The sequence below is a fragment of the Coturnix japonica genome, chromosome 1 (assembly GCF_001577835.2).
Source record: "Coturnix japonica isolate 7356 chromosome 1, Coturnix japonica 2.1, whole genome shotgun sequence".
NCBI lineage: Eukaryota > Metazoa > Chordata > Aves > Galliformes > Phasianidae > Coturnix > Coturnix japonica.
In genome coordinates this window covers 44,821,593-44,832,959 of record NC_029516.1, presented here as the reverse complement: position 1 = coordinate 44,832,959, position 11,367 = coordinate 44,821,593, and the positions used below count along the sequence as shown (strand labels likewise).

The 11,367-nt window shown below is 44.3% G+C and overlaps 2 protein-coding genes across 4 annotated transcripts; one reads left to right on the top strand and one right to left on the bottom strand.

The window, feature by feature from the left end:
• Positions 1–222: 222 nt before the first annotated feature.
• Positions 223–6,626, bottom strand: LOC107313428. 3 transcript variants are annotated; one of them, XM_015861636.2, is made up of 9 exons: positions 6,513–6,603; positions 5,983–6,154; positions 5,760–5,882; positions 5,118–5,180; positions 3,712–3,801; positions 2,883–3,060; positions 2,179–2,283; positions 1,682–1,771; positions 223–645 (listed from the first exon to the last, which is right to left on the bottom strand). In XM_015861636.2, exons 3-9 carry the CDS (start codon positions 5,852–5,854, stop codon positions 388–390), a joined length of 879 nt encoding a protein of 292 aa, XP_015717122.1. In that variant the 5' UTR covers positions 5,855–5,882; positions 5,983–6,154; positions 6,513–6,603; the 3' UTR covers positions 223–387. The 3 variants fall into 3 exon arrangements, with proteins under 3 accessions (XP_015717122.1, XP_015717133.1, XP_015717113.1); XM_015861647.2 differs by having other exon boundaries at positions 5,996–6,154; XM_015861627.2 differs by lacking the exon at positions 5,983–6,154 and having other exon boundaries at positions 6,513–6,626.
• A 103-nt stretch (positions 6,627–6,729) lies between these two features.
• On the top strand, positions 6,730–10,955 carry LOC107313402 (heat shock 70 kDa protein 12A-like). Its single transcript, XM_015861574.2, has 4 exons — positions 6,730–7,197; positions 8,824–9,048; positions 9,355–9,526; positions 9,784–10,955. Exons 1-4 carry the CDS (start codon positions 6,742–6,744, stop codon positions 10,827–10,829), a joined length of 1,899 nt encoding a protein of 632 aa, XP_015717060.2. The 5' UTR covers positions 6,730–6,741; the 3' UTR covers positions 10,830–10,955.
• The last annotated feature ends 412 nt before the right edge of the window (positions 10,956–11,367 follow it).

Here is an 11,367-nt window from a genome sequence, read left to right as displayed (position 1 = left end):
GAGCCATGTCCCTCAGTACCACATCGACACATTTCTTAAACACTTCCAGGAATGGTGACCACACCACCTCCCTGGGCAGCCTGTACCGCTACCTGACCACTCTTTTGGAGCTGTTTTTCCTTATATCCCACACTTTCCACAAAAATGCTGTTTGGAGATAGTGACCATCAAAGCTACATAAAATGCATGCACTCCAGCAAGGCAAACACTTTCACTCTTTAGTAGGTTCTTTGTCAATAATAGTTTATTCTTGGTGTCCCAAGCCAGAAAGATTTAACTAGATATGAGAAGCAGGCTGCTCATAGGAGAAAGAAAAGCAACAAATTGCACAACAGCTATTTCATCTTCTCATGGTCATATAAGTATAAGCTTGACATTAGAGCCTTGTTACTTTTCATTCCACGCTACACCTCTCTCAATGACAATTTTCCCATCCATCAGTAAGGGCCATAGGATCTGAAGCTCTGATTTTTTAAAGTACTTTATGTCTTGCTGGTCCACGAGCTCTACATGTTGCAGAGAGCAGTCGCGTATGTCCCACACAGCCTTAACTGGTGAGTCCTGAAGAAGCAGCAGACAGAAAACTCTGCAGCAGGTCTTTGCAAATTGCTCTTGATCCGCATTTCTCGGAGAAACGTTAGCGTGCTGAAAATAAAGAACAGTTTTCACAGCTTCATAGTATGACTTCGATGAGCAGACCTTGCTTCCCTACTCAGATTCTGTGCAGATGCCCTGCAGGATCCAAACACTGAAGTTCATTTGTCAAAGCTGAGGATGCTCTTTAAGTGGGACAGGTAGGGGTCCAGGGCCACCTAAAAGGACCTTCTATTTACTAAGGCTTGGCTTCTAGACCATAACGACATCCAGCAGCTGTCTGTATTTCCTCATACACAAGAGTTTCACAAAGAGCTTGTCAAGGCTCAAATTTTGAAAGGGCCCAGCAAGCTGCAAAAGAATGAAGGTGCTCCCTGGGAGCTTCATGTATATGCATTTCCAGAGGGAAAAAACTGGTCTGTAGTTCATTTGGATAGCAAGTGGGCTGTGAATGCACCAACAGCTTCTGCAAGCTTTCCCCTGCCTTCACAGGGATTTGAGTGCTTGTGCTCAGGGTCAGCTCTGATACAGCATGGCTGTACAACTTTGGATCAGATTGCTGCAAAAACAACAAAGCTGGCAAAAGGAGTGACGTGAGAAGTTATGGGAAGCCTCATCTGAGGCCTCAACCCACATGCTCCTCACCTCCCATCACAGGAGCTGCTTCAGGATCAAGGGTGCCTGTGCCCAATTTTGTATCGTTTCATCCGATCCATAGACCAGTTTCTCAGTTAAACCTCAGCTTGCCTTGTCACTGCGGGCTTACCTGGTTGGTGATCACCTCTCTGTGACTGACCCTGATCACTGTCACCAAACATGCTCTGCTCACCTTGCTTTGTTCTGGTAGGACTTTACCCTTGCTGGTGAGAGCACTGCCCTGCCTGTCTTGCTGCTCCCCACTGCTCCTGATACAGCTCTGGGGAGGTAAAAGGACACGTACAGCTCTGGTCATGTCTATGGGAATATATGGGAGCATCTGGGCAGGAAGTCCTAAACTCCAAACAGAAGAGAGACCTATTCCATTTTGTAACAAACTGCATAGAAACATGAATCCCTGCCCTTAATTCAGGACTCTATCTTTACTTACCGTAATAATTTTGCAAATGACTGAGTCGTTATGGTAATAACTATATCTTAAGAGTTTCAAAATAGCTAGCATCTGTCCACACATCTGCTCCTAAAAATGAAGCACAGCACAAAACAGACTGTTAGCATGTGACCCAAGCAGTTCACTGCCTGAGCGCTGGGAGTTGGTGTTTTTCAGATCATGTCAATTAGAGATAGAAAAGCTTCCAGCTTCAGGCTGTGCAGGAAGATCCCATAAAAGCAACATGCATCTGGGAAATGCTTTCTGCATTTGTAAGTGTGCCTCAGATGCAATTCAGCCACGCAGCGTGTGTCTGCGGGACAGAGAAGGGTTGCTGAAGCTCAGCTTTCCACTCTCCCATCCCTCTCAGCTCATAACTTATCCCCACTGTCATTGCCCGTATACTTTGAACAGCATCTCTAGCAGAAGCTGAGCTCTAAATAAAGGTAGCCCTTTATCCCGCTGTCTGGGCATAGTTACACAAAGATATCAAGTACTTGTATGTAGCTGTTTGCAGCATAATCTGGAGGTGGAAAGCCAAGGGTTTGGCATATGTCAGTTTTTCTCATCTCAGTATCTCTCTCGCAGGCATCAAACAGCTTCTGTAATGCAAAGAGAACATCTGATCACAACAGCAGTCACAGTGAAATGAGAAGCACGATGTAGGAGGCATGGGCTGAAACCGCATCTGTATCACAGTAAGCTGCAGGATCCCCAGTTGGCTCAAATACTTCTTTAATACCTGGGAAATTAGCTATTTCTGTTAGCTGTTTGTATGTTAAGGCCATTCTTCAGTATCCATGTGCTAAGAAGTGCTTCACCTCACCCTTGTCCTTCAAACTCTACCATTTTGATCCTTCCTTTCAGACACCCTCAGGATCATAGTAAAGAGTCAGCTGTCAGACTAGCATCTCCCATACAGTACTTAAAGCGTCAACCATAAGGAAACTGGGCTATGTTTTCCTTAATGTGGCTGAGATGTGGGACCGGGACTTGAACATGACCTTCTGAAAGGCAGAAGGAAGCAAGTCTCTGACAGCTTTCTCTCTTCTAGCATTACATGGGCCCTGCTGGACTGGAACAACAGAGCTTGTAGTCTCATTAGTCTCATACAGAAGTACTAAACGCTCAAAGTCTGCTGTACTGGCTGTAGAATATCAATTTGATAAGATTCAGATTGATAAAGCGGACACGAGCAAACCTGAATTATGATGCTGGCAGTTTTATAGGACCAACGGGCTGAGCTGTTCCAGCACTTCCCCCATTCTTGTAACTTAAGCTTCTTAAACATTTCCAGCACAGCAGACAAGCGCAGAGGGTCATTGATGTTCTCAGACTGCTTGTGCATGCTCATTGCTTGAGACAAGAGATATTGGTTTCTAGAACAAGGAAGGTATCCAAAAAGTTAGCTAAGACAAGATGAAACAGTGGCACAGTGGTAGGAATGTTGCTTGCAACTCCGGAGGCCCTGGTTTGAATCCCCCCTGTGGCGCAAGTGGTAGAAGTGCCGCTCTGCTACACAGGAGGCTCAAATCCCAGGGGTTGGACTTGATGATCTCTACTGTCCCTTCCAACCCACACGAGACTGTTAAAAAGTGGATGAATGTAACTGTTTTGCAGCATGTTATTAATCTATTTTATGAATACCATATTTTCTACGGTGTATTTCCCAACTGTACCATCCTAGCTCAATGGTATGAACAATCTGCTTTTGTGTAGGAAATACTGTTTCACCAATTCAGTTTTGCACGGTTGTAGTAGAATACAATCAAAGAGCAGTATTTATGTCATTGTCTGCTGATTACTTTTATTAACACGTTCACCTTGGGAACATCTCCTTTCCAGGAGAAGGCAAACTGTCTTCCAGCAATCAGAGTCTGGCTAGTCAGAAGTCTGGGGAGAAGGTGTCTAGGCTGCCTTCTCAAAACAACAACAACAAAAGAGTCCCTTTGGAATCGGGGAAACAAGAAGTGTGTGGCTCTTCAGTGTAAGAACATGCACTGCATTAGGAATCTGAACAAATTCCTTACCGTGCCTCTAGCTTTCTGATCTTCTCCTTGAGCTTCTCACATTCTTCTTTCTCTCGAGCCTCTTTTTGGATGGCCCTTCCAGAAAATATACTGCAACAAATTTATTTTGTGAGATCTGTTCCTTTGTATTTGGATACTGGGATCATGGTAGACTTGTCCCCACGGAATCCCCCAAAATTCCACTAAAAATGCTGTCGGGTGGGAAGGCGTAGAACACCCAGGAAAGACTTCACATAACCAGCTAAATAATCTCCCCAGAAGCTCCCACCTAGGACTCAGAGCAAGGGGAGAGCTATTGAGAGTAGGAGAAAGGGAGGTGGGGTTACAAGGATCAGAGGTGAGACAAGAAGACTGCACTGGGCTTGAGGAAAACACAGGTATTCCCCACTGGTTAGAATCTCCAGTTTTCTTCTTTAACTTCAAAATGTTATCATCATGCATCCCATAACTAAGCTTGCCATTATTTGAGTCCACGGTCTGGGAACCTTTGCCTGACATCAACTCAAGTCTCAAACTCTGAGATAATCCTGAAGAAATCTCCCAGGTTTCAGAACATGTGAACGTTTCTCCTACTTACTGTCTTCGCTATCAGGCTATACAGAACTGCACATCTGAAAACCGCCCGTCACCCTAAGGATACTCCAACCATATTCAGAAACTTTAGAATACCACAAGTTGTCCTCACTGAAATCCCAACAGGAAAGCTACAAAGCTGTGTAGTGTTCAGGACTGGTTTGGAAATCCAACTACACCAATTGAAGTTATTCCCTCCTGACCTTGGTTATTGAGGATTATTTCTGTATGCATTTTATACTCATTAATTTGGTTACTTTTTCTTTTTCTTTTTCTTTTTCTTTTTCTTTTTCTTTTTCTTTTTCTCTTTCTTTTTCTTTTTCTTTTTCTTTTTCTTTTTCTCTTTCTTTTTCTTTTTCTTTTTTTCTTTATTTATTTATTTATTTATTTATTTATTTATTTCCTTCCTGATGAACAGCATCCCTTTTTCTTCCCACCATTCCAGCACTGTCTGACTCTGCACATCTACTCGAAGTGTCCTCAGCATTACCTTTACCACCTCTTCATCCTTTGGTGTGCGTGCCTTTACCTTCGGGGATATTCTTAATGCAGCCATTACCTGTTCAGCAAAGTAGTTACATGGAAACTAAAGTTTATACCACAACATGATGATTTCCTTTTACATGTCATGGCAATGAACTCTGCACTCCATGACAACCTGCCTCAGAGCTTATAACCAGCTATCAAATGGGGTCAAATAGAAGACAGTAAGTTTGATGCACCTTGGAGAACAGAGCTGTGGTAACCAAAGTTTGAACATGTTTCAGTAAAAATCATAACAACATTTATGATTTTCCCTTCCTGTGAATTTGTAATACATATAGTCACAGTACCTGCAGCACTTCTCCAGAAACTGTAGTCGAGCCTCACAATCATTACGCCAGGACCTATTCACACTGTCCATCAGTCCATCGAGGAAGAATGAAATGATAAAACACATTACAGTCAGCACACCTTTGCAACACGGATCAAGCCCTGTCACATGGCTGAAAACAGATCTGGAGTAGCAGAGTCATCTGCAGCTCTGCCTTCTCTGCACTGCTTATCTGCAACTTGTGACTAAGTTCTGCCACACAGCACAGTCTTTTCTTGCTTGCTCATTTTTCTTGCTTGCTTGTTTGCTTTGTTTGCTTGCAAGGTTAATCATGTGTCTAACCTGGCCCACGCATGCCACAGCAGTGCTGTCCTAAGGCTACACTGGGCCAGGCACGAGCTGGGTTATGTTTTTATTGGCAGTGCTGTCAGCTTCAGCAAGTTAGGTAGTGTCAGGGTGAGGTGACAGTCAACATGCATCTGCTTTTGTCTCTGGAAAGAGCCCTTGGATTTCCTTTGCAGCCGTCGAGGTGCCTGCTGTCCTAACAACCCTTGCCATAAAGGCTGGGAGCACTGAAGGACAGTAGCGAAACTGCAGGAGTCCACCACTACAGACCACAAGAATGAGTATTTAGAAGATAATTTCTGGTCACCAGACTCACCTACATTCTTTTTCCAGCTGCTCCACCTTTTCTAACATACCAACACTTAATGTCTCCTTCTCTGAAATATTGGTTCCATAGGCCAAAGTATCCATTTGTTGCGGGATATTTACTGTTTTTCTTCTGGGGTAAAAAAAAAGAAACAAAAGAAAAAAAAAAGGAAAGGAAAAAAAAAAGGGAATTCTGAAAATAAAGAATAAAAGAATAAAAAAAGATGACATACCCTGAAGATGTACCTTCTAAAAGACAGGCAGCCTCACGAGCAGATAGTCCATGGCTACATCACTGCTAGTGAATAGATCAGAGCCAGGGTACCAGCTTCATGGCGCACGATGGCTCAGCACACTTCTAGATGCAGTTTTGGCAGTTTCTAACCTCTGTGCCCTGTTTGGGGTCTTCATGAAGAAACACCAACTAACTATAGCAAATGTAGTCCCAAGCTCAGGTGCTCCTTCAGCTCAGGTACAGGTAGGGTACGCAGCAAGCTCCTTCCCACAGCAAGGCAGCATCAGGCAAAGCCTATGCATCAGTTTATGCAGATCCACATCTGCATGACTGCTGCAAGGGGCTGTCATGCCCTTCTCTGCCATGACTTTCCTATTCCTCTCCCACTGAAATGGATTTTGGTTTTGTTTACTTGATTGCACTGGTTTTCAGCTATGTCGATTGATCTTTAACTAAGGACACCTGTTTTTCATTGAATTAGGGTTAAACACGGTAAATTTACCCAGAGACAACCCCTGTGCAACATACCTGATGTCTTCTGAAGTTTCCTCTCTAGGATAAGCGTCTGTACACTCTTCTTCAAGCATCTTGTGTTGGTTGAAGATGCAAGACATTAATCTATCCACTCGCTTACCACAGGAGAAAATGTTTGCCCAGAAGAGCAGCAGTACAAGTGACTGTGCTGCTGAGTGCACAAGAAGCTACTGCAAGTGTCAGGCACTTGTTTTCCCTCTGTGAACTTCAGCTCCTCCTTTTTATGGGTAATAGCAGTTATTCTTGTAATTGCAGTTACACTATAATCTCGCTCATGATTAGAGACGGGAATGGGCTGGTTTCTTGTTGCTGCCAGAGCAGTATCGGTTTCATTTTAGTTGGACAGCTGTATTCCGCTGTAGCTCCAGGTCTGTGCACCTCTGTTCTGCTGTCAGCTATGGCCAGCAGTTCGGTCTTCGTTGTTTCGATAGATTTTGGCACGTCCTACAGTGGGTACTGTTATTCCCTTGCTTCGGGCACAGACCAAATCCGCCAGGTGTACTGGGGAATGGAACATGGGTACAAGACCCCAAAGACGCCCACTTGCATCCTGTTCAACCAGAATCAGGAGTTCAAGAAATTTGGCTATGATGCTGTGATGAAATACAAGAACTTGCCACCCGGTGAAGTTGACAAGTGGTACTTCTTCCAGAACTTCAAGATGAGCCTGTACGACAGGGTATGTTCCTGCTTATGGGATCAGGGCTATTTGTTTATTGGAGGGATTAGGGCTAAAGGAAGAGGTGAAGGGAGCTGGGCAGTTTGTCTGGTGAAGATCAGAGTAGTTAAATAGCACTTTGTTAAATGGAAGAAGAAGTTATTTATGTTGTTGATAAGCTAGAGGCTTTATGGGCTTTTCCTTTTTGGTGGTATTCATTGTCTTCTAAAGGGAACAACAGAAGTGCTGTGCGATTTGAAGTTTGGCAGCCTCAAGGTCATAGACAGGGCTCTTTCCATGTTGTACACTTATGCTGGCCTCTCTCTCCCTCTCTTGAAGGGATATGCTGAAGCCAATTTATGGGTGCCCAGCCGTCATTCTTCTCAGAAGGCTCTGTGCTTGCTCAGAATTGTTCACAGCATCTCTGGGTTGATTTCTTCAGCCAAACACGGAACTACAGAATGGTTTGGGTTGGAAGGAACCTTTAAGACCATCTCATTCCAGCCCTGCTGCTCTAGGCAGGGACACCTCCTTCTAGACCAGGTTTGCTTAAAGATCCATCCAGCCTGGCCTTGAATGCTTTCAGGGAGGAGGCGTTCACAGTTTCACTGGGCAACCCGTTCCAGGGTCTCATCACCTTCACAATAATATAATGCTACTCTAGAGCTTCCTCATCTATGCACCAGGGTCCCACAGGGTCTTTCACCTTTTACTGCTTTGTGACCACTGAAGTTTACGTTTTCTAAGTGCCACTGTCTGCTTTTACTGGTTCTTTTTGGATCTGTGTTTTTTATTTTACTGTGGATATTCTCTACATTAGTGTTTCTCTGCTGTGAGAGCTTGCACATGGTCTTTCTGTGTGTGCCTGTTAGCATGGAATAACCCTGGACCTGCCTATGTATGGCTGCAGAAGATCCCAGGTTGATGGAGTTGGTGATCTAGTTTATGATCCTTGTGCTGTAGGGCCAACTTTGATTGCTGCCCAAGCAGAACAAAGAGAAACACATGCGGTGAAAGCTGGCTCCTGAAACATCTTTGGATGCACTCAAATATTTCCACTCTTCCTAGACAGAACCAGTAACCAGGAACTGATGGAGGGAGTTTAGAGCAGCCATTTGCTTCAGGATTCAGGTTCATCCAGGCAGACACATAAGACCATAAACCCAGAGGGTACATTACAGAGTAACTGTATCAGAACATAAGCGTATTTGTACATAATTTTGTCCTGTGTATTTTTTTTATCTGCACACACACAAACACATGAGCAATCTGAAATCTCTATGCACATGCTTGGGAAACATAGGATTATGTCACACAGAAAGAACAGTTCTCCCCCAGCACTGCTCAGTTTGGCCTACAGGGTCTTTATACAACCTGGAACAGGAAAAACAGTCAGCTAAATCAGCCACACTTGTATCTTGTCTACTGAAATATCACATGGTTTGATGGCTGACCTGTGTCAGTTAGATTTCAGTTGGCCACATAGCGAAATCATTTTGGGGAATTTACTGAACTATGGAGACAGGATGTCGTTCTGTAACACACTTTGTGCACTGCTCCTGTCCTCAGTGTATGGAGGACAGGACAGTTCTCAAGGCTGCCACATATAACCCCAAAGACATTTAAACTATTTTCTGTCAACTGTAGAAAGTCACTTCTGACATGATGCTGGAAGCCAGCAATGGAAAGACCCTTCCTGCACTGTTGGTCTTTGCTGAAAGCCTGCGCTACATGGAGCAACATGCCATGAAGAATATCCAGGAGGCCTCTTTCAATACCGTCTGTGACCCTGAGGAGATCACCTGGGTTATTACTGTCCCAGCCATATGGACTGCAGCTGCCAAGCAGTTCATGCGGCTGGCAGCAAAGGAGGTAAAGGCAGTAGTTATCCCACTTCTCACATTCTCTTCTGAGATTACTTAGTCTGTATTTTGAGTTTTTCTTTATCGGAGTGAAAACTCTTGTTATGCATGATATGTGTGCAGGAAAATGTCCCAAGCTGGCGATAACAAAAGCTTTGCCCTTTCCCCTGTGGCTGTGCAGAACTGAGCCCACAGAAATCAGGAGTGCAAGAGCCATTACCCCACAGTGGGTGAGAGCAGCCTCACTAGCAGCTGGTGTCCATGCAGCAGTGATCTTGTCACCTTTTCTAGACTGACACTTATCTTGTGATTTCAGGCAGGACTTATCTCTGACATGACTTCTGAGAAGCTGATTATTGCCCTGGAGCCAGAGGCTGCATCACTCTGGTGTAAACAGCTTCCACAGGAAGGGTTTCTTACAGAGGGCAGCAACAGTAAAAAGTTTGAAGACTCCCCTGGGATCCAGTACGTTGTTGTTGACTGTGGAGGTAATCTTCTCCCTTCTTAATGAGTACACATTTGCTGGGTGCAGAGCATGGGTGCTTTGCAGCCCTGAATATGGGGGGTCCCAAAGGACCACAGTGCTTGGGCTCCACTTCTCTGCTTGTCATGGGATTTTTATTTTGGTTTCTCACTAAAGGAAACTTCATGGACAAGAAGAAAAACGGGAGGAGAAAATGGGTCTTCTAAGGTAATTTAGAGAGAAGATCTGACTTCATTCATGTGTGTGCATGTGTCTGTGTAGGTGGCACGGTAGACATCACAGTACACGAGATCCAAGAAGACTGTTGCCTGAAGGAGCTACATAAGGCGTCCGGAGGTGGATGGGGAGGAAACAGAGTGGATGAAAACTTCATTGCGTTTCTCAGGGAAATATTTGATGATGGTGTATGGGATGAATATGTAGAGACTTGCCCTTCTGAATTACAGCAGATGATGTACAACTTCGGTCTCCAGAAATGCTCTTCTGACAGGGAGGCAGTCTATTTGCACTGCTACTACAGATTGACTACACTTGCAGAAAAAAAGAAGGAAATCTCCCAGTTCTTCAAAAAAGCAGAAGGAGTCACGTGGTGTGACGGGATGATCATGATTACATTTGAGAAAATGAAGAGCTTTTTTGAATACAGTATCAAAAATATTATTGTTGCTCTGAAAGAAATCCTTGACAAGCCTGAGATGGCCAAGGTCCAGTACATTTTGCTTGTGGGAGGCTTTGCATCTAGTGTCATCTTGAGAGATGAGGTCAGGAAGGCTTTTAGTAAGAAGTATCATATACTTTGTCCATTGGAGGCCCAGCTTGCCATTGCAAAAGGGGCTGTTTTATTTGGAATCAATCCAGAAGTTGTTACCTCAAGAATCAGTGCTCGGACATACGGTCTAAGAGTAAGTAGGGATTTTGATCCGGCTATCCATGACATTCGTAATCGAAGAGTCTCAAAAGCTGATGGCTATGTCTATTGCGAAGGTCTCTTCCAGAAACTGGTGGGAGTTGGGGAGTCTGTGAGTATAAATGAAGTTGCCCATTATGATTTCACACCAACAGAACCAGATCAGACATGTGCACTGTTTGCTTTCTATTCCACAGAAAAGCAGGATGCTATGTATGCAGATGAGGAAGGGCTGGAGCTGGTTGGTTCATGCACAGTACCAATGCCAGACACAAAGTTAGGGAGGAAACGCAAACTGAATCTGGATATTAAGTTTGGGCTTACTGAATTTAAAGCCACAGCTACTGATGTTACTTCCAAACAAAGTCGGATAATTACAATAGATTTTTTATCAGTGTAAATACTTGAGTCTTAGAGCAGCATGGCCTACGTGGGAGGTGCCAACCACCACGATAGAAAGGCAAATGGACCACGAAGTCTGTCATCTGTCCTTCTTCTCACAACAGTAAACAGTTTGCAATTCTGATTCCCTTGTTCCTTCCTTTCTGACATACCTCCAGTAGAATCATCTGCACCTTGACAGTATGTGATACAATGCCCATACCTGTTTCTTTTAGCTTAAGGTCATCATTCAGTCACCTAGAATCATCATCATAGAATCACCGCAGAATGCCTTGGGTTCGAAGGAACCTCAATGATCATCATGTTCCAAGTCCCCTGCCACAGGCAGAGCCACCAGCCTCCAGATCTGGTACTAGACCAGGTTGTCCAGGGCCCCATCCAACCTGGTCTTAAACACCTCCAGGGATGGAACATCTACTGCTTCTCTGGGAAGCCTGTTCCAGCAGCTCGCCTCTCTCTCTGCAAAGAACTTCCCCTTGACATCCAATCTAAATCTTCCCTGCTTAAGCTCAAAAACATTCCCCTGTGGGAACATA